General features: G+C 36.5%; 1 protein-coding gene across 1 annotated transcript in view; it reads right to left on the bottom strand.

Moving 5' to 3' along the window:
• LOC109377479 (ryanodine receptor 2) overlaps positions 1 to 23147 on the bottom strand; it is a 193940-nt gene that overhangs the window by 136290 nt on the left and 34503 nt on the right. Inside the window, exons 8-9 of the mRNA XM_019633841.1 lie at positions 16305 to 16379; positions 11304 to 11460 (exon numbers count right to left, since the gene is read on the bottom strand). Coding sequence (XP_019489386.1) covers positions 11304 to 11460; positions 16305 to 16379 — 232 coding nt within the window. The remainder of the gene's footprint in view (positions 1 to 11303; positions 11461 to 16304; positions 16380 to 23147) is intronic.

Here is a 23147-nt window from a genome sequence, read left to right as displayed (position 1 = left end):
CTCCACAACTAGACTGAAGAACAAAACGACAGCAACTTGTCTGTTCCCCTTCCCTGATTCCCCAATGCTGTTCCCCTCCCCCAACTCCCCAATAATATCTTAAAAAAAAAAAAACTACTCCTAATCCTAGCGTTCAAATAATCCCATGGGTGGTGAACACATAATGCAATACATAGATGGTGTATCACAGAATTGTACACTGGAAACCTATGTAGTTTTGTTGACCATTGTCACCCCAATAAATTTTAACTTTAAAAAATGAAGATAAATAAATAAATAAAATAAAATAAAATAAAAAGAATGCTTGGGAAATCTAATTTTCAAATGAATATCAAAATGGTTCCAGAAGTAAAACAAATCAGCCTGAAAAGTAATTAAGTGGTAGATTTTGGTCATTGAGTATACCAAACTGACTCTCATTATAAAGCCAAAACTATTTCTGAACAACTGTCCTTATTAAGCAAATATAGGCTTTGGATATACCAAACTAGACTCATTAAGAGATTTAAACTAGTCCTGTAAGATTATATTTTTATTATATGAACCAGGTAGTTCAAAGAGATTCTGCTAGCATTAATTGAAATCACCCTTAAATCTACCCAAATTATCCTGTCAAGTGGCTGATATGAAGAAAAAAAAGGCCTTTCTCCTTGGTAATGGAGTGTTTGTTTTTGTAATAGCCAGTTCTCCGTAAGACAAATAATGGCTAAAGTTAGGAAAGTTAAAAGGCCAAAAGAATTTTTGTTATTTGCTTCTTTTTGGTGCCACACTGAGGCACAGAACAGTTGATCACTGTAAAATATGAGTCTAAAATACCACAGGGTCATCGAATTTACTGAGAATGACAGGCCAGGCCAACCCTTAGCCCATCCGGGGCAGAGCAGCAAACATAGAAATATAAATTATAAGCTCTCTTTATCCCTGGTGTTCAGAGATCTCCTGAGGAGACTCTCTAGTGGGTAGATTTGTGAAGAGAAGGGATTTAAATTTTTCTTGTGCTTGAAAGGTCTTTGAGAGCCTTCCATAAGCAGCAGGAAAGTAGGTCACAGAGCCTTGGAGAAGCCCTCGGATGTCTCTAATCCCCTCTCCTGAGTGTGAGCTGGGCTAATGGATGGATATAAAGGCACATCACTCCCATGATTGGATTACATTGTATGGCAAAGGCAGAGTCCTTGCAGCTGTAATATGGCCGCTAATTGACTGACTTTGAGCAAATCAAATGGGAGATTATCCTGGGTGAGTGATAATCATGGGAGCCCTTTAAAGAGAGCTTAGGTTTTCCCTGAGCTCAGAGACTATGGCTAGGGCCCACGGGGTTCCACCCCACTCGTGACCTTCCTTTCTTTCCAGACCGCTTGCACTACAGCTTACTTCACCAGCCCTCACCATCTCACGAAGCAAATCCGCTTAATAAATCCCTTCATGTCTCTTACTATCTCCTACTGGCTGTGCTTCTTCTATGGTTGGACCCTGACTGATATACCTCATCTTCACCACTGAAGGTTTCAATGAGCTCACTCTCTTGCTTACTGCCATTAAAAAGGACCAGCATAAAAAATGTCATGGAATTTCCATATCTTCTATAAAGCCACAGCTAACATTATTTTCTATTATGCTATGATACACCTTGAGAAAGGATTACTGCAAAAATATTTTTAATTTAATCCTGATTATATAAAAATTCATCAATGATTATATTGTGTAATCATTTTCATGAAAAAAAAGACATGTTCTCCACTTTGCTTTTATTTTTTAGATAGTTAATCAATCATTAAACAACTATAACAGGTGCTCATCTAATCACAGGTAAGCAACAAATCTTTCCTGTCTGCTATTATTATGATGATGATGATGATGATGATGAAATATTTAACTTTCTTATTAAAGATGGCTTTAGTTTTACTCCTCAGGTTCAACTTCTGGGTCTGCCACATAACTTATCTAAACTTCCGTTTCCTCATCTGCATAATTAAGATTAAAAATAGTATCTAAACTTCACTGGGTTAAACTACGGTTAAAATAGATAATGCACATAAGGTACCTAGCACATTATTTGGCCTATAAATTGTTAACTGTTACTCTTATTTTCAGTGTGTGTTTTAAAGCATCTAAAATATTTTTTGTATCAAGAACAAAAATCCCAAACAAAAATAACACTAAGAACTATATCCCAAAAATGTTTTGTTCTTTCTATTTTTGCCATTTGCTCCCTGATCCTTGTAATCTCATTGGTAGTCTTATTTGAGGCTGGTATTTCATCATTCAAATAGCAACAGGTTTCTATTCATGGTGCATGGGAGTGGGAAAACTGGAGGTGAAAGCCCAGAGAGAAATATTTTAGTGGCATTTTAAGTTCAAAAAATTGTACCTCGGGGTGAATATAATACATGTGTGGTTGGCAAGATGTACCTTATAATTAAAATTGATTTCAGCACACTTGAAAGTGATGGTTAAAAGTTCTAGGAGTAGATAAAGTGAAGAATAGGACTAAGAAAACCTACACAAATCGAACTGAATTCTTCATTATGTAAAACGTTTTCCTTAAGGACCAACATAATCATTTTGCAATATATATGTATATTAAATCATTACATTGTATACATTAAACTTCCACAATGTTGTACATATGTCAGTTATATCTCAAAAAAGCTGGAAAGAAACAGAGGACCAACATAGGTTATATTATAAACTATTTTCTACCTTATTCTGTTTATTCTGAATACATGTAGGTATCAACAATTGTTGATTCTTCTGTCAAACTCTGAATTTGAGATTGGTTATTGGGTGTTCACATTATTGTCAGACGAGCCAATGACATACAAGAGAAATGCTTCTTCTATTAACTAGTGGAATAAGTTTTTAAAGCCATTCTCACTTATAATTTTAAGTAACAATGATCCTAATGATCTGTAAAATCTCAAAAATATACTTCCAAAGTGGTCTCACACAGTCACAGGTAAAGAAATGCCAAGGTGAATGCCAGGCTTCATAAGAGATGATTTTTACTTCCAAATTTCCAAAACCATATCCCAAAATCCAAGATAAAAATTGGTACTTTTCAACTGACCTAGAAAAGTTTACTTTTTCATCAATAATGAAAATGCACTTCAGTAATTATGTCAATCAATAGTCATTTATTAATTGCATACTTAAAGCCTACCTAGAATTAAAGAAATATGTTACATAAAAAAGCCTTTGCCTTTCAGAAATTGAAGTACTCAGTATTTTTATTGAATGTAGTATAACAAAAGTATGTGAAGATCTGGCAAGCATTTTCAACCTGTCAGTGGCACTAAAAAAAAAATAAAACAAAAAGGATACACCTTTTAACTGAACCCAATATATATTTCAAAGACCAAAACCCGTGACCAAATGTGATAATTAATAAAAGGATGAGAAAAACTGTTTAGCTACACTATTTTGTCTAAAATGTTGGCAATATAAAAACAGTATTTTATTTTAAAAATATATAATTTTATCTTTAATTGGGGTCTCCATGTTTATTCTATTTTAGTTGGTTCTAAGTTCAATGCTTCTTCTGTAATTGCAGAAAACAATTCTTATCATGAACAGATTTTAACTTCATCAGGCTACCTTTCTTCCAATTAAAATGGGTTTATATTTTAAACATTACAATCATCACTATTAATAACTCTTTAGTTTTTCACAACATGCTTGTATATGTGAGTGTACTTCTGTGCCATTTTTTCCCCCTGGGATAACAGTTAGTGTTCCATAACTTATTTTCAACAAAACTAAGCTACCAAAATAGGATGTGTTAATTCCAGCACTTTTTCCAAGACCATGCAGTTCGATTTTAATTATGTTTCTAGTATCATAAACATTTTCTATTTTTAAAGATACACTCTACCAAATCAAAATTAGTTAGAATATTACACAAGAATCAGACACTAATAGTCTTTCTTCTAAGATGTTACACCACACACACACACACACACACACACACACACACACACACACACACACACACAGAGTTTTCATTTGAATTACAGTCTAGTTCCCTTACAGAGTTTATAGTTACCTATAAACTTCTAAAAATCAAGAACTTAAAATCTAAAACATTCAAAATACAGTACGGAGAGAATTATTCATTCAAAAGTTAGCCAGAAGCATTAATTCGACTTGGTAAAGATTAGTATTATTATTTCAGAAAAGATACAAAAAAAGAAGTCACTCTTCTACTTTTGACTAACAAAAGGGGACTCTGAATCACCAGCTCTAGACAGTTGTCCTGGAAGTCAAACATTGTTGTGAGCAAAAGTCACTTTTAAAATTCTTAAGTCATTTTGTTCAGACTTAGGCATAATTAGATCAGAGAGAGCTCACATTATGACATTGGGGAATCTGAAAGAATTTGGTGGAAAGCACGGAAAATACCCACCCTCCCTTCCTTCTCAGAGAAGACAGTGTCAAGAGAACCAAGACTCCCTACACCACTTTGACTCTGAAATATAAGGAAATCCTTTCCATCCCAACTGAATGCATTTATGTTGACTGAGTTTTAGAATAAATTTTATTGATAAATACATGAGTCCACAATCTGGAACACATTATGACTATTAGTCCTATTTTGATCTATACTAGTTAGGATTAGGAGCTCATTTGAAATGTATATGAGGAATATACATATAAGATACATATATATTTAAGATACATAAAATATCTTAAATAACCTGAAATACATTCTAAACCAAGCAGTGAAAATCACATACTAGAGAGAACTCTAAAGCCATTGCTTTGGGAGACACAGTATAAAATGGAGGGCCGTTTTGCTCACTTTCATTTGCTTGTAAAAGCCACATGTGTTCAGGGAAATGAAAAAAAAAAAAAAAGCCATTTCTAAAAACTGCTTAGTGCAGGACTACGTTCCATTCACCAGCAACCTACAAACATTCTAACATGCTTTTAAACTTATGTCACTTTCAAAGTAAATGACTAACTTAATCCATAGAATATAAAACAAGATAAATTGATTTTTATCTATCAAATTTAGCAGATTTTTCTGAAGAATTATCTATTGGTTAGGTTGCACAGAAATGTAAACCTTCATACACAGCGGAACAAAGTTCTGACGAAGCTTTGTCTCCCAGCACGCACGTGCCACACCAGGCACCAGGCTGTGATGTATCAGACAGATACTACCCTGTGAGAGCTTCCAGAATCAGAAACCTTTAAAAATCTTCATATTCTTTAATCAAACATTTCAACTTCCAAAAAGTAAGGTGTGAGCAATATGCAGAAATATGTAGAGACAAAAATGTTCAATTTACAAGTACAAAATTGAAAATTAAATATTTAAACAGAAGTAGCTAAATAATGATAAATCTACATAAGAGAATGCTGAATTATTATCATTAAATAAGGAATTATTAAATAAGGCATCTAGTAGCATGTTAAATAAAATTAGACACAACACAGCATACATTTACCCTATTTAGTATCAAAATGCACATATACCGTATTTGCCGGCGTATAAGATGACTGGGCGTATAAGACGACCCCCTAACATTTCCACTCAAAACACAGAGTTTGTTATATACTCGCCGTATAAGACTACCCCCTCTTCCGCACACCTTCCACACACCAAATAAAAGGTAACAATATCAGATTTGATTTCAACATTTATATTTATATTCAAATGCTTATGACATGCAGGAAAACTGTCACAAGGCTGTATGTAATCAAACATATACATAAATCACGATTCGCGATTTTGCGCTATCATACTGGGTGTATGGTCGGCTGTGTGCGATTTTGCGAGTGTGGTAAAATCGCATAACAGCAAAATCGCATAACAGCCGAGCATACACCCAGCAGCGCTGCTGATGCCTGAACGGTATGTGGAATGAAGTGGGCGGGCATCGGGAGGCCACTATGGCACGGGACAAGCACTATGGGCAGTCTATCTTAAGTGTACCTGGTGTATAAGATGACCCCCCACTTGGAGGCATATATTTCAGGGCCAAAAAATCGTCTTATACGCCCGCAAATACGGTATTTACTAAAAACTGAAATATACACACACACAATGGAGTTGTTTTTGTTTTTGTTTTTTTAAAGATTTTTACTGGGGAATTGGGGGAAGAGGAACAGACAAGTTGCTGTCGTTTTGTTCTTCAGTCTAGTTGTGGAGGACATTGTTTCACTGGCCCAAGTTGGCACCATCATTGCGCTCTTCCCAGGCGAGGCAGTTCAGTCGCCGGCCTCTGGATGGCCGCTCACTGAGGCTGCTGGCTGCTCACGCTGGCTGCTGGCTACACACGGTAGCCCATGGCAACCCACTGCCACAGGGGCTGCATCCTATGCCGTCACTGGCGACTCATGGCAGCCCAGCCCCAGGTTGAACTGTTGTTCAGCATCTTAGCTGTGGAGGGCAGTGTCACTGGCCTTCATATGTGAGATCTGAACCGGGGCTCTCTGGCATCCCAAGCCAGTTCTTAACCATCACGCCACTCGGCTGGCCCTGGAGTTGTTTTTGAGTGATGGATTGCACATGATTTTAATTTCCCCTTACCACATTGTTGCATTCCCTTTTAAAATGTTCTATAATGACTATGCATTAAATATATAATAAAAAAATAATTTTAGAAAGAAATAATAGAAAGAGCAACTGCCTCGACCTCCTAGAAAAATGGTTAATTACCTAATCTGCCATTATTCTAAAATTAGAATTCTACAGTGATTTTAAAAATAAAATATTTACTTAGATTTCCCTCCACCTACACTACCCTCAACCACCACGTTACCATGTGCAGTTATCACTGTGAGTTATTAGCAAGCTGCTCATTAAAGTGGTTCCATCAACATGAGTGCCAGACAGGAGACCACCTTAGAGACACTGAGTAGTTCATTAAAAACTAATACTGGCCTCTGTATCTTCAGTGTAACTGACATCACACAACTGCCAAAATCCAGAAACCGAAGGATCTGGCAGCTAAAAGTCTCCACATACATATTATGAGAGAGATTTGGAGAAAAACTGTTTCAAAGGCTATTGCTGTAGGCAAGAACTTTTATTAAGAGATTTTGAAAATATTCATAGCTTTGGAGTCAGGATTTCCACTTCTGGGAATCCATCCTAAAGAAATAAATAAAAAATGTGCACCAAACCTATGTCTAAGAATGTCAATGCAATGGTTGTTTTTGGTTTTTTTTAACTGGTTTTTTGTTGTTTTTACAAAAGAAATACAGCTGTTGTAAGAGGCAAAAACATCCAGAGATTAACTTTTTTTAAGTTAAACAAAAATTTTCCCCTGCACACATACTCTCATATACCTTCCACTTTGATTTTTGCGAAGTAGTCAAAGTTAAAAGGTTAGAGATCCTTCCATGTCGATCATATAATCATATACAAATGCATATAATTTTTAAATTTAAAACACTAAGATTTTAAATTACATTACAACTTGCTTTTTTTTCACTCAACAATATTCTGATGGATGTCTTTCCAGATCAATACATTCTGACAGCTAATACCACTCAGCTATCAACTATATTTGTTAAACATTTGAGCCTTTTCCAGTTTTTTGCCATGGCAAAGAATGAATAAAGTTAACTTGGACAGGCTTTATTTTATTTCTGTAAAACAGGAAAAAATTAGATTGCTAGATCAATGGCTATATGTATGGAAGGAAATTTTAAAATATGTTAATATACTTTTCTATTTTGCATTTCCATATCCATTTGAATAACCTAGCCTCTTTTGCCAGAGGCATCCATTTACCTCCTACAGAATTAAGAATGTGACAGAAAAAAATGAAAAGAGAAAGATGGTGTCAGTATTCAGCTTCCTAAAGCAAAAGTTGGATTTTTGGAGACCATGGGAATATGATTGTTACAGAAATAATGAAAAGAGAAAGATGGACTCAATGTGCACAGCAAGAGCAGGATATTAGGAGACCACAGTTAGACAGTGGTGCCAGGAGGCTGCCTGGGAGCCTGTGGAGGGGTGGGGTGGTGCTTCAGCTGTGTGAGGTCCCAGGCACCCCTGCAGGCCCCTGTGGCAGCCCTGGCAGCCTCAGGCCGAATGAGCAGCCAGCCAGTCCAGGGCTCTAGGCCCCGCACTAAACCCAGTCATTTAATCCCACCCCGGCTGGGTGGTTTGGGGCAGCGATAACCTCCTGTCCATGCACTCCTCTGTAGTCCCAGTCCAGTGACCTGAACAAGTAACTCATTTCTCCTGCCCTTTGTTTTCTCTCCTGTAAAATGGGTGCCCTGATACTCAGTGAGGTCCGTTATGGAGAGGGCTCAGCTCTGCTGGCAAAATAGGAGCAATCATTGGCTTTAAAAAGCCAAGAAGTGGGGAAAGAAAGGGCCCCTGCTTCCCAGCGCCCTCAGCAAGCGTTAGGAAGCAAAATGTCTGCGTGTTCCCAGCTCCCAGCCCAGGTCCAGTCAGCCCTCAAATACCTCTGTGTGAACGAATGTCCACTTAGGGACAGGGCCCCAGGACAGCTCAGTTCTCCAGGCTAGACACTCTAAGGGCCCTTGAGTGTCGCATATACACATAGACACCTTATGACGTATGATTTACATCTTTTACAAGTGACCCTATCTTGACGATGTCTCCTACTCCTAAGCTGTTCCATTTATTTCTTCTTGTACCTCCTGTGCATTTTGTTCTAGGAACAGGAACACCACTTCATTTTATTTGGTGCACAGATTTGCTAACTGCTCTCTCTGCCGTGAACTGACTTCTTTACTGTGAAGGACGCTTTTTTGTCTCACTCAAGGCTTTCTTGTGCCTGAATTCCTCCTCATCTGATGTTAAGATCACACTCCTTTCTGTTTGTCTTATCCTAGTGTTCATTAGCTATCTTTTCATTTACAACCTCTCCTGACAAAGGTGTTCTAGGTCTATCTCTTCATGTCATCATCATTTATGCTTCATGATCCAACAGGAAATTTTCATTTTAAATTGTGATTTTAGCCCATTTGTATGTGCTGATAAGGCCAATACACTGGGTCTACACTCTGTCGTATTTTAGGTTTTCTGTATTTATCTTTCTCTTTTTCCCAGTCATTCACTACGTGGTCTACTGTCTTGGTTGTCTGTGCATCTCTGGCTGTGGGTGTGTCTCAGTTTCTTTATGAAACCCCTTCGCTTCTTCTCACGAGGCTGGGTAAGGTACCATGACAAAGTGGGCATTTTCCTTGTTCTCGCCAACTTTTCTCTCTCACACTACTTTATTGTAGCAGTTTATTATATTTTAGTGTTTTTCTTTTTACTGTTAAACACCTTATGCTTCTATTACTTGATTTTTCACTTTTAAGAAAATATTATTTGCCTGCTAGCTGTTCAACAGGAAGCAATCGGAATACTTACTCTACCTTTCCCTTCCCCTCGTCCTCCTCCAATTTTTGTTAGATATAGTTTGCCTTTTCAAATGCTCTATCTTGAAAATCTTTCCAGTGTCTTTCAGAGAGATATGCTGTTCGAGTTTTTCTACTGCTTTGGGATTTCATGTTGATAAATTACATTTTGCTAGTATGCCATCCATTTCTTTCAGTTTTTCTAATTTCCTATTGTCAAAGTGTATGTTATTTTAATAGGTACTATACTTTCTAGTTGTAAAGGGCTTAGTGCATCAGATAATTGATTCCTCTTCAGTGGGGTGAATTTTTTTCTTTTTGGACTGAGGTGGTATCAGTAGAGATCCTAGAAAATCCCCAACCCTCTGCTTAGTTAGGCTTCAGGAAGAAGCCCATCAACACCAAGTGTGTTTGTTCACAATGAGACCAGTTGAGTCTTCCAACTACAGAGACAAGGAGCCACTTAGCCAACAGCACTGCCCCTCTGAGGGCCACCATGTGCCACAGCAGAGCCACTCTGTGGGTCCACACAGCAAATACGTACATGGAGATACCACCTAAAATTATCCTCTGGGATTGACCAGCTCTGTCTCTCACTGTCACCATTGTGAATAGGGACCTACACTGACTATCTCTCCTGGAGATCTCTGGGGACTCACAGAATCAGAAGCATCCTCCACCATCTACGTGCTCCAGGGAGGGAGTCCTGAGAGGTGGCATCAGGGACGGACACGCAGGCCACTGTCTTTTCACAGTTATTTCTGGTCTTGCCCAAACTTACCTTTATCTGTAACAGGGGCATAAAGTTTTACACCTCTGAGCTCAAAGCTAACCAGTAATTAAATGCCATTCTTATCATTATGCCCAATTTCACAACCTTCATTAAATTAAAGACAGAAATATACAACTATCATAAGAAAATAATACAATAGATGTTTGGCATTTGTCAGTTGAATATGTGATTTTCACCTGTTCCTGAGACACTGCACTGTCAGGACATTTTTTATTTTGCTGGGGCAGGTGACTAGGAGCCCACTGCATGGTGGGGCAGGTGACTGGGAGCCCACTGCATGGTGGGGCAGGTGACTGGGAGCCCACTGCATGGTGGGCAGGGGACTGGGAGCCCACTGCATGGTGGCGCGGGTGACTGGGAGCCCACTGAATGGTGGTGCGGGTGACTGGGAGCCGACTGCATGGTGGGCAGGGGACTGGGAGCCCACTGCATGGTGGGGCGGGTGACTGGGAACCACTCATGAGGTACTCAGTGGGCCTCGCTGTGGGGAAACACTGGCATTCCAACTGGGCTTTATGTGCATTTACTGTTTTCTATTCTACTCATTGTCTGGTTCACAGGGATTCTCATTAAAGACCTTAAGGGTTCTCTTAGAAGTTCTGTTCTTACAAATGATTCAACAGACATAAGAGGGACGGTCTTTATGTAAGAGTGGAAGTGCTAATGTGCCTGGTGTGCTTCCCCATCATACTGTCACACTGTGTGCTCGCCCTGCACTGCCAAAGCCTAAGGGAGCAGAAAGGGGCAACCACTGACACCTGTCCAGGTGTACCACGTGGACAGGTGTCAGTGGTTTAGGAAATGGGTTTTACTGGATAGAAATGGATAGCAGAGAAACTGGGAATTTAGAAATAGATGCAAAACTTGCTCACATCAATTTGTTTTACCGTGTTTCCCCAAAAATAAGACCGGGTCTTACATTAAGTTTTGCTCCAACAATCCACATTTACTCATTTATTCATGTACAAAACTCTTCATTTCTTCAGTCATGTCTGGCTGACAATCTTAACTGGGGCTTATGTTTGGGGTAGGGCTTATATTACGAGCATCCTGAAAAATCATGTTAGGGCTTATTTTCCAGTTAGGTCTTATTTTCAGGAAAACACGGTACATTTCTAACATCCAAAGAAATGTGGTGTATATACTTACAGAAAATTCAACATTATATTTTCTATCTTACCTTGGAAGATCGGAAGGTAAATGCTGTTGATTTTACATCAGCTTTTTCCTTGTCCATGAGAAGAAGGTTTTTGTCTTCCATGAGACTCAAGTATTTTCCTGTTGTGACGTGGCGTAGTCGGAAAGGCTGGCCCCATCTTATGTGGCTTCCGCTCCAACTAACAAAAGAAGTTAAGACTTGATCCAATAGCAGCCACAATAACAGGAGAAACGGCAATTAAAATGTATGTGTCAGACAATGAACAAAGAGTCTCTGAATATATTGTTTTACTTAATGGTCTCAAAAACCTTATGATGTTGGTGGTATTAATTTCATGTCACAGATAACAAAATGGTTATTCAGAAAGATTAGGTACTATGCAATGCTACACAGACAATAGTAAGTAGAAGTGAAATTGACCTCTGTGTCTTCTGACTTTTAATGTGATACTATCCATACTACACACTACTCCTTAAAAAGATGATTAAGAAGTTGTGTTCCAGTTAACCTCTACTCACTAGTCACTGATAGAGAAGTTGTAAGTTTAAATGATACTTTAGAATGTACTGGTTAAAAACTTTGGTTGGATTTGCACAGACTTGAAAATAGTGGTACAGTCAACTAATTATATATTTACTTGAAAAAAATAAATCTATCCCTATGCTTTAAATGTAATATTGTAGAACAATTAGATCATTAAAAACCAATGAACAAAAAAGATAACCAAGAAAATAAGAATTATAAAAAGATCAAAAGGGAAAAATAAAATGTAATAGAAAAATACACTAAGGTTGCAGAAAAAAGATAAAATGCAAAGTTATGATAATTAGAATCTGCTTTTGAAAATAATGACTTACAGATTGGGTGAAGAAAAATCAAGTCACACACCACCCTCGCTTTATGCAGCCATGTGAACCAACAGTCATGCACATCTGAGTCTTGTACTCGCCATAGCGAAGTGAAAACAATGTTCTGACAGGCATGACTTTCAGTTAACGTGGAACTTTGTAAGACAGTTTCTTATCATTGATAAGAACCATGCTTAAAATCAAATAATTCAAAAAAAGCTAAAAATAAATAAGTGGAAAAGATTTACCATGCAAAAAATCACAAGGAAACAGTGATGGCAAATTGGTGTTAGAAAAATTAGAATTCAAGGCAAAAGCATGAAGGGGATACCATCAGGTACTTTATAAAGGATAGACTCTAAAAAAAAAAGGGTATGAAATTATCTCTATGTAATGAATCAAATAGATAAAAAGTAAATATATAGAGGGTTTCAATATGATTTTATTAATGAATACATTTGTTTTAATGTAGTCATTAAGAATTTTTGTAGTCTAAACATTGAAAGTATTTTTTTGCAAATTTTGCAATTTTAGCAAACTATAAGTTATTTTTATGCTGTATTCCTAACCTGACTTTTTTATTTGAGATCTCAGCATTGAAAATTAGCAGTATAGCGATATTGTAATAAGTCCATTTTTACATGAGTTTGTTTATAGAGACAATTACTTTGGACAAGTACCCCAACTAAATTAATAACCATGTACCAACATACCTTGATAATAACACCATATTATCTTAAAAATGAAATTAAAGTTTGTTTTACCAACAACAGCATGTGAAAGCATTTCTAGGCTGGTAATAAACAAGTGTTATTCCTTTCTCATAAAATTAAGTGTATTTTTGCAAATGCGATGAAAAACACAATTATTTTTAATAGTAGTTTTCATGTTTTGAAAAAGCATTTGAATATGTTTTCCAAATAATGACTCATCTTAACCATCACAGAAAACAACCTCATTTTCCAAATAGTCCAAAATTTTGACCAAATACATGCTTTTCACCAGAATTTCTAGAGGACATGTTGGATACCATACTTAAAGCTATTTACTGGGGCTTATTTATAGAAGCACTCCTCTCAGTTCACTAAGGGGATTCTGTTATAATGGAATGAATTTTGGTAGTTATTGGCAAAACATCGTGAAGTTTAAGCATACACAATTCATACATATTTTTTTATTAGCTGAGGCGTACTGCCACCTGTTGGTAGCTCAACAGCAGCTCAGCTTGAACTGGGAATTGAACCAGTGACCCTGTTGCTCAGAGCTCACACTCTTGAGTGAGCTCTTAACCAACTGAGCCACTCAGCCAGCCCTATCATGTTTTTAATTGCAACAATCATTCCCACTACAGAAGCTAACATATATCCTACTTACAAAGTTCTTACAACTTTGCATTAGAGTAAAATACTGGAACATGTTTCATATTACATTTAACTCCTAAAATTAAAACTTACTTTATTAAAATGTTCATGATACTGAAAAACTTTTGACAACATTAAATTTATTTGTATAAGTATGCAATATAAAACATACAACAACTAAGTTACATAAATTATAACAAATATATAGTTGGAGACCTTGTTGGAGAAAAAGAAAACATAGACTCTCCCAAATAGTATAAACATTGATCTCTGGAAATAAAGTTCTGTTATCAACATAAGCAGGATTTTTTACCATCATTTCCTAAGTATAAAGAAAAGTGAGTAATTACGTGGCCACTGCATATAATACAAAATGTAAATTAAATGCAATCTAATCTGTACATTTACAATAAAGCCAAAATAGCTCAAAGATTCAACAGACTCTGAAAAAGAATCTTTCAAATAATGACATTTGTTACCTAAGCGCCTCCTGCTTTCCGCCTGGAGACAGGAAGGTGAAAAGGCTCACAAAGTAGAATAAAAACATCTCTTTAATCTTTTAAATGGGTGACAAACTACCTGCCCTGCCCTCTGTTGCCATGTCCCCTGCCATTTCTGGGAGGAAGTCAGCACAGGTACAAACATTGCTGAATGCCCCCATCAGCTCGGGCTGGATGCAAGAACAGGCCCTTTCTATAGAGCTGCCATCTAATTCAAAGTTAAAGCCAGCACCACACTTTCTATTTCAAATTTCCAACATCAGGCAACAGAGAGGAAACAGAAAAATGGGCAGAACCATCGGATTTATGTAATTACAGGTCATCAACACTATCGTTGACAATAAAAATAAAGACCTATTATGATCTCTCACCCTCCCTTTTTTATTTTTAATCTACAAATTGAGACGATTTAGGGCCTCATTTGCTAAGAAAAGAAAAATCTATTTCTTTAAGCACACAATCATGAAGGGCAGGTGTATCTACAAATTTGAAAACATCTGGAATCTGGTTCTAAGGCAACAAAACCTCTAAACTTCACTTTAGTTGACTTTCATTTCTCTAATAAGCTGTCATTTTTATAATATATGAGGTAAAGGAATAAATATATATATATATATATATATATATATATATATATATATATATATATATACACACACACATATATATATACACACACACATATACTATATTTATAACACCTTTCCCTAAATTATCTTAATAATTTATGAAGCACATAAAAACTATGAGTTTTCTTTCTTTGGCTTTATAATTCCACCTCTTCTTTTTTCCATCTCATTAAGAGATATATTTCCAATAAAATTTTACCTTCAAGTTCAATATTTATCAAAAGTTTTAATATTTAGGTGGATTTGATCAACTATGTATTTATATAGAAGAAACATGATATTATCAATTAATAATTAAAGAAAATAATACAGAAGAACTTTTTAAAGTTACAGACATACTATGATAGGAAGTTTGAAAAATAAATTTAATTTACATACATATTTTTGTTACATAGAAGTATGATAGAGTGTGAGCAGGTAAAGTTTTTCAATCATAAGAAGTATGATTGGAATAAAATTCAGTCATGGGAGGGTAACAAAAATATGATTTAACTCAGAAAGACAAATAATATATCATTTTTACTATTAAAAAAGACCACATTTGGGCCAGCCCAGTGGCTCAGTTGGTTAAGAGCTCGCTCAAGAGTGCGAGCTCTGAGCAACTAGTGTTTCAATTCCCAGCCCGAGCTGAGCTGCCAACAGGTGGCAGAATGGCTCAAAAAAAAAAAAAAAACACATCCAAGTATTTTTAAGTAAAAATGGGTATTAAATCATAGCAGTACTTAGAGTCAATGGTATACTTTTAAAATGTCACTATTATAATACACTGTAGTTTATAGTCTGTGCATCTATTTAAAGTAATGTAAAAGTTCTATGTCAAACTTTACCATGTTCAAGGATATTCAAAGTTTTTCAAAATTATTGTATGGTCTATGTAAGCAAAAATAACTAAAGGCCACTTAACTACTTTAATCATCATTAGATAAGCATTAATCTCAAAATACTAGGTCTAAAAAGATAGCTATTCGATACTAAGATAGTTCCTTACACTCAGCCACGGAGTCTATAATCCTTAATCAATAATTTCTTTAAAGTGTAATATAATAGAGAACAAATACATTGAAAACTTACTGCTTTTTAGGCAAAAGACTTATAATCATTTTTTACAATCTATTTTAATTCTATTAAAAATAGCTAAAAATGACATTTTTATTGTAATGACTTCGCATTACAATCCAGATTTCTTACTCGGTTATCAAGTTATTTGGAAGTAAAGATTGCGACTGCCATTAATCATCTTGTATCACCGTTCATGTTCACGTTTCTTCTGTTTTACATGTGCGTTTAGACGGTTAAATCCAGAGTCTGCATGACCTGAAACATGCGGCAAGCTTGCAAACGGTCTGCCCTGCCTCCGAACCTTACATCACGCTGTCCTAGCAGCACTTTCTGCCAGGAGATGCACAGACTGAGGTGAGATGATGTTACAAAATCATCATAAAATGAGGCAAAAGACAAAAGCAGGTCGTATACAATGTTTGCGTACCACCTGGTGAATTTCGGCCCATAATGAAAGATAAACAACGGTAGGAGGAAAGCGAAAGAGGAGAGAGAAACCCATCACCACTCTCTGTGTTTCATTGGCTTGTCTGGCGTTGCTAGCATGACCATTTCACAGAAAGCACAAGTCAAGAGCACTCGAAAGATTTTACACACTTAGGCTGCGTCTGGACGCTCTACTTACGCAACTCTTAGCGTCTCTAGTCTCCACAGAGAACGTGCGTGAACAGCTACAGCACCACCTTCGTAATGAACAGTTCTGTCAGAAAAAAGAAAAAGCCCAATTTTAACATGTTTCATTCTTGGACTCTACTTTTCAAGCTAATTAAAAGGAAAAAGCAAATGGAAAGCCTTGGATAAACAGTTTAAAAAGTCATACTTTTTGGAGGAAACAATATAGCTGAAAATTAAAACAATAAAAAAACCAATAACAGTGATCAATATAAGTTTGTCCCGAGTAAACATTTGATTTAAACATATTCTCTTATCATTTTCCTCTAATCCCATTCAATCCCTCTCCCTCCCCACTACCATATCTGTCCCCCTCTCCCCGCCCTACCCTGAATACAATCACAGCACTCATTTAATTAACTTGAATCCATAAAAGTACTCAGCTATGAGTTTAGGTATAGTTTAATATTACTATTATTTCAACACATACATATAATTATTTGCAGTTCTAAATTCTGTTCTGGGTATTTAAAACATTTTAAATATAAGAATACATTAGTTTTAATGTTTTCGTATAACAGTCTGAAAAAAATGATAAAAGATAGAAAAGTATAAATTTCACCAACAATGTAAATATCAACAAGAAGTCCCTACACACAAAGAGAAATTTATTTGAATGTACATCATACCCACCCAAAATTCCTAAGCTCTCATAATAACAACTTGTTAATATGCCAGATGTGATGCTACGTAATTTACATAATTATCCAGCCTGATCTCTATGCCAACCATTGAGACAGTTTCAAGGAAACCAAAGCGTAGGCACCACCCTGTTTCTTTCTCAAGTTCCTTGCCTCTCCCACTCTACTGGATCTTTCATCTTCACACACATAACCCTGTCCAGTCTCAAACACAGTGTCTGGCCATATTTTCCTCTCCTGCTCCCCTTTTCTCTCCCTCATTATCACCTCCTCTCAGCACACTCCAATCTCACTTCCAGACACTTCTCCCTTGAAACAAATTTTGCCAAGGCCATTAAGAGACCTTCACGGTCCCAAATCCAATGGACTTTTAACACTGTGAAACCCCTACTGTCTTGACAATTTTTCTAACGCCATTCTCACCTGCTTTCTTTTCACCTACTTAGATATGCCTTCTAATTCTTTTTATTGTGGAACTCTCCATTATATACACAAAAAGTAGAAAGAGTGTTATAATAACCCCCCATATACCCAGCACACAGTTAACAATGACCAGCATAGGACCAATCCTCTTTCACTTATCCCTTCAGTGTGTGAATTTTCCCAATTATCTCAAAAATGTCTTTTCAAATCAAGATCCAAACAAAATGCACAAATTGGTAAGGTGTCTTAAATTTCTTCTATTCTGAAACAATTCTCCCTCCCTCTTTTTTTTCTTTTTTTCCTTTTTTACCATTTATTTGTTGAAAAAAAAATCTGCATCATTTTCCTGGCATACTTTCTACATCCTGGATTTTACTGTCAACCTCCTTCCTCACAGTGTTTTTAACATTGACCTCTAAAATTCATAGATCTAGAAATCTAGAAGCTTCTTCAGGTTGAAGTCTGATTTTTTGGGCATGTTCAGAAATTGGTGTTTTGTACTTTCTGTTCTCCACATCAGGAGGTAAAATAACTACTTTTCTGTCTTTTGATGTTAAAATTGATCAGTAGTTTCAGGACCACCCTGATCCACCCACTATAATCTAAGGGTTTTCGGTACATCAATGACCAGCGTCCACAGCAGTGATTTTCAACCGTGACTGTGAATATTATCACAACTTTAAAAAACCCTGATGCTATGTCCTCACCAATGGCCCATTACATCAAATCTAGAGTTCAGATTTTTTTTTTAATTAAAGTTTATTGGGGTGACAATGGTTAGCAAAGTTACATAGGTTTCATGTATACAATTCTGTAATACATCAACTCTATATCACATTGTGTGTTCACCACCCAGAGTCAGTTCTCCTTCCATCACTGTATATTTGATCCCCTTTACCCTCATCTACCATCCCCTCCCCCCTTACTCTCTGATAACCACTCAACTATTGTCTGTGTCTATGAGTTGTTTTTATTTCTTTGTCTTGTTTCTTTGTTGCTTTCAGTTTTATACCCCACATATCAGTGATTTTTTTAACCACTCTCCAGCTGGTTGTAACGGGGAGCCCAGGTTTGAAACCATGGTCAGGATCAGTGTCTAAACAGCAGCACTGTTGTTATGCTTTGCTGCAGGTGGGCGTCCTGTGCACTGGAGGACAGTGCCCACCGCTGGCCCCCACCATCTAAATGTCAGCAGAAGAGGCCCCCTTCCCGCACCTTAGGTGTGACAACAAAAAATGTTTCTGGGCATTGCCAAGTGTCCCCCAGTGTCAAGCCACTGATACAGAGCAGTGGTTCTCAGTGTTTAGTATTAGAATCATCTTGTGAGCTTGTTAAAATGCAGATTGCTGAGCCCCACCCCCCAGAGTTTCCAATTTAGTAAACCTGGGGTGAGGCCCAAGAATTTGTATTTCTAACAAGTTCCCAGGTGAGGTTTGCACAGCAGGTCCACATTCTGAGAAACATGGGGCTAGAACCATTATTTCATTAGGACAGTGATTCTTAGCGTTGGTTATATGTTAGAATTACCTGGAAAGTTTTTAAAAACTCCAATGCACAGACAATTCTCAGACCAATTAATTCAGAACCTTCTGTATATAAACTCGAAAAATAATGAATGACAAAATATAGATGCAATGTTTGTTCAAGTGTGTGTATACATATTAAGATAGAAACACACAAATAGCTATTTTTAATCAATCAGACCTTTAACAAAGATCTTATACTTGGCCACAAGGGAAATTATATTAGATTTTATTTTAAGTAAACCTATTTACTCATCACATTTTATGATCATAACCAACCAGTAAAATTTGGAAATAAATACCAAAAAGATAAAACGAATAACAACTTGGAAAATTAAGAAACTCCCCTAAGTGATTCATGGATCAAAAAGGAAATAAAAATTATACCCTATCTAGAGGATAACACTTCATAACAATCTGTGATTCATAGGCAAACTTTAAAAATTTTTAGCCTGCAATCTCCTAATTTTTAAAGAAGAGTTATTAAAAACAAAGGAACTAGAGTTGTCTAAGAGATTAAATAGAGAACAAAATAAACCAAGAAAAAATAAAAAGAGAAAGAGGTTCTATGACATGTTGTTAAGTAAGATAAAGAAGATGCAGTCATGTAAATGATATACATTTCTGTACAACCATGAATCATTATAAATCTATCCCATATATGTGTGTATGTACATATGCAGATATAATATCTGTATGAGCATGGGGAAAGTTATTGAATAATGAACACCAGGCTATGAATATTAATTACATAAGGAAAGATATATAGGTATTAAGCTTGAAGATTAAATAAAATGGACACTTAGATACAAATAGCATAAATAATATGTTGATGTGAAATTGTATATATTACACATAATAAAGTATATGGAGAATTACTCAACTGTTTTACTCTCTTCATAGCTTTTCCTTTATTGATTGAATTTGACAATGTTCTTGAATTATTTATATTAAAAATCTAATGATATTTTTAATTTGGGGGTAAATATTTAAAAACATAAATACGAAGTCAAAAAGAAAGTCAGATCCTCCTTCCTACCTGAAGTATTTTTAGCTTTATCTGGTTGACTTTCTTGAATATTTGTCTCCTGAAAGGATGTCTGCCTTGAATCATTTCTCTTTATTGTTTTTCAAAAGCTTCACTGGCAGGTGCAGAGAATCTGATGATTGCTTACAATTCCCTGTTGCTGATTGGGGAATCTTTGCTGTTATACAGAATTACCCATAGAAATGTATGGCACATGCAGAATGTCAATAGCTGTCTAACCAAGACTTCACAGGCTATTTAAGACTGAAAATTGGCATCACAATATCAGGATCCTAAATATAATAAGAATCTTAGCCCATCATAAATGATATGAAGGGCATTCCAACTTATTTAGAAATCAGTCCACCTGGAGAAATACACCTGGCCTACGAAGGAATCATCCCTTTCCATGGCAACGTATCTCAAGTATCAAATCCAAGTCCAGGAAAACAACTGTTTTAAAGACCAGCTAGTTTACCAAATGGTTTCAGAGACCAAATTTAAACTTACACAACTAAACGATCATTTTTATAGCAAGTGCTCTTACCAACAGGAAGACTGAGAAGGGAGAAAGAGTCTCTAAGAAATGAAAAAGACACATAGCAATAGCACCCTTGAGCTCATCACCACGGGAGACTTCAATGCACATGGCAGCAAAAGACGCAAAAATTCAAGGGGAGGCCAATGGATGTGAAAACACAAAAGCCCCTATGCAGCTCTGCGTTTACTGAAGGTTGTTTGCCAATGAGCCAGATAATGAGAAAAAGAAAATGTGTTAAAATAACTAGAAATTAATATTATTTGTAATAAAAAAATTTTAAAGGATCTTCCACCTCATAAATCAGAAAAAAGTCAGTCACTATAATTTCACCAAATAGAAATATTTAAAACGTGTACACCTACCAACCAACAGTATGTTCCTTGTTCAACAGTCCTTTGAAAATCCCAGGCTTCAGGCTGGAAATTCTGTCTACATAACACATTATCCCCCATAAAATACACTTCATTAAGGAATTTATATTTCATGCCGATCACATAAAACTGCCTGAAGAGTCCCTTTAAGGTTATGCTTTTAATAAGGACAAATTCTTCCTACTATGTCATCAATTCCACTTCTCATAGGTATTATAATATTGCCCATTGAAACAAAAGTAGTTAGCTATATTTGCATTTTCAGCTATAAAATACAATTGAAGTCTCCTCTCAATTGTCAAACCATTTATTTCTCAGTAGAAAAAAACGCCCCTTGGCAGCCAAGAGAGCTAGCTCATCTTTACAATCTGAGGCCCAGTAAAAGTAGCATTAGCATTCTAACAAAGGCACAAGTCCTTACATGTTCTAGGTGGCCTGACAGTGTGGGAGATATCGGCACACATTTATAACACAATTTCACAGGATACACAATTCCAACCAGTGGGCTTTAGCACAGAATCATAAAACACGTTATTAATAAAAGGCCCATCGCTGTAAAGAGAACCCTCCGCCCGCAAGGAAAGCACTTTTCTTCATGCAGTGGTGCCACGGGCACCTTCACTCGAGGGCATCACAGGTGTGAGCTCACATCTTTCTCAAGGCACCCAGGAGTCATAAACCACGCTCACATTTCCTCGTTATTAACTTTCTAAAGATGTCACTTCCTTGTGTGACCTTGTGTAAAGTTACTTAACGTCTCTGTGCCTCATTTCTTCATATACAAACATGAAGTTAATTTTCACTGGGTTACCATGATGAAGGAATGGATGACATAACCCATGCTGATCACATGTAAGAGCCCTTGCACAGCAAATGTTAGCTCTGAGGGTGTGAATGATGATGGCTCTGGTGTTATGTTCAACCCTTCCAGATGGGGAGTTAAGGGTGCAATGCTGCTTGTCGAACTGAACTGACAATAGTATCATATACTTGTTTATATTCAAAGGTATAGAACAGGGGTCGGCAAACTGCAGCTCATGAACCACATGCAGTTCTTTGGGTACATACATGTGGCTCTGAAGTAAAATTGAAAATGAAAATAAAACTATCATAGTTTCATTTATACAATTTTTAAAAGATAGTATTCACATAATGGTGATTTCATTTGTTTTATATCTCTTGAATAATTTTTAAATTGTTGTGAGAGACAGAATTGGCTCTTCCGTCTCAAAAGTTTGCCGACCCCTGGTATAGAATGTCCTATGCTATAAAGTTGGTTGGAACAACATACGTAGGATAAAGCCATTACTCCAACCACCTCCTCACTAGCCTCTTTCTACTGTACAATGGCCTGGTCATTAGCGTGTTTTCAGACATGATCTATATACCTATTTTGCTTCCAGCAGTTTTATGTATCAAGTAAAGTGATTATTTTTATATATTTTTGCAGCCTTAAAATTCACGAACAAACCGTGCAATTATGGAAGCTGACAGGTCCCAAGGTCTGCAGTGAGCAAGCTAGAGACCCAGGAGAGCTGATAGTTTGAGAACCAAAGAATGACAGGTTGGAGACCCCCCAAAAAGCTTTTGTTTCAGTTTCAGTGCAAAGGCAGACAATAAGTGATGTCGCAGCTCAAAGACAGCCAAGCAAGAGGCATTCCCTGATTTATGGAAGAGTCAGTCTTTTTACTCTATTCAAGACTTTAACTAATTAGACGAGGCCCACCCACATTGGGGTAGGGCAATCTGCTTTACTCAGTCTATCATTTTAAATGTTAAATTCACCCCAAAACATGCTCACAGAAATACCCTGAAAAATGAATGACCAAGTATCTGGGAGCTCCATAGGCAAGCTGACGACATAAAATTAAATATCACAAGCACTAACTGAGAGAAAATCCAACTTCTCTGTCTTGAATCATATTTCTAAATCTGGAATACCCACATGACGATTGATTTATTTTTTTCTCCCAAGGTAATTATAGATAAATTCAGAATGTTTAAGTGCTTGGCTCATCCCAAAACACTTCAGCATGATCAGTGAAGTGTGAGCAACAGAAGTGTCTTTTACCTGAATTGGAAAAAAGAACAATTGGGGCATTTTCAATCTACCTTTGTTTCTACAACATCAAGAAGCCATCAAGATGTTAGCATATTATTTTAACACTGAACAGTTTACAGAGTCACTTATTACTGCAGTACCACAGATACCACTTTGTTTTCTCCAAATAATCTTTGTTTTTTCTTTTGTTTTTACATTTATCATATGA

This window comes from Hipposideros armiger, unplaced genomic scaffold (genome assembly GCF_001890085.2).
Source record: "Hipposideros armiger isolate ML-2016 unplaced genomic scaffold, ASM189008v1 scaffold_1415, whole genome shotgun sequence".
Classification (NCBI taxonomy): Eukaryota; Metazoa; Chordata; class Mammalia; order Chiroptera; family Hipposideridae; genus Hipposideros; species Hipposideros armiger.
The sequence above is the reverse complement of the archived record's forward strand: the minus strand, read 5'-3'. Positions and strand labels throughout refer to the sequence as shown.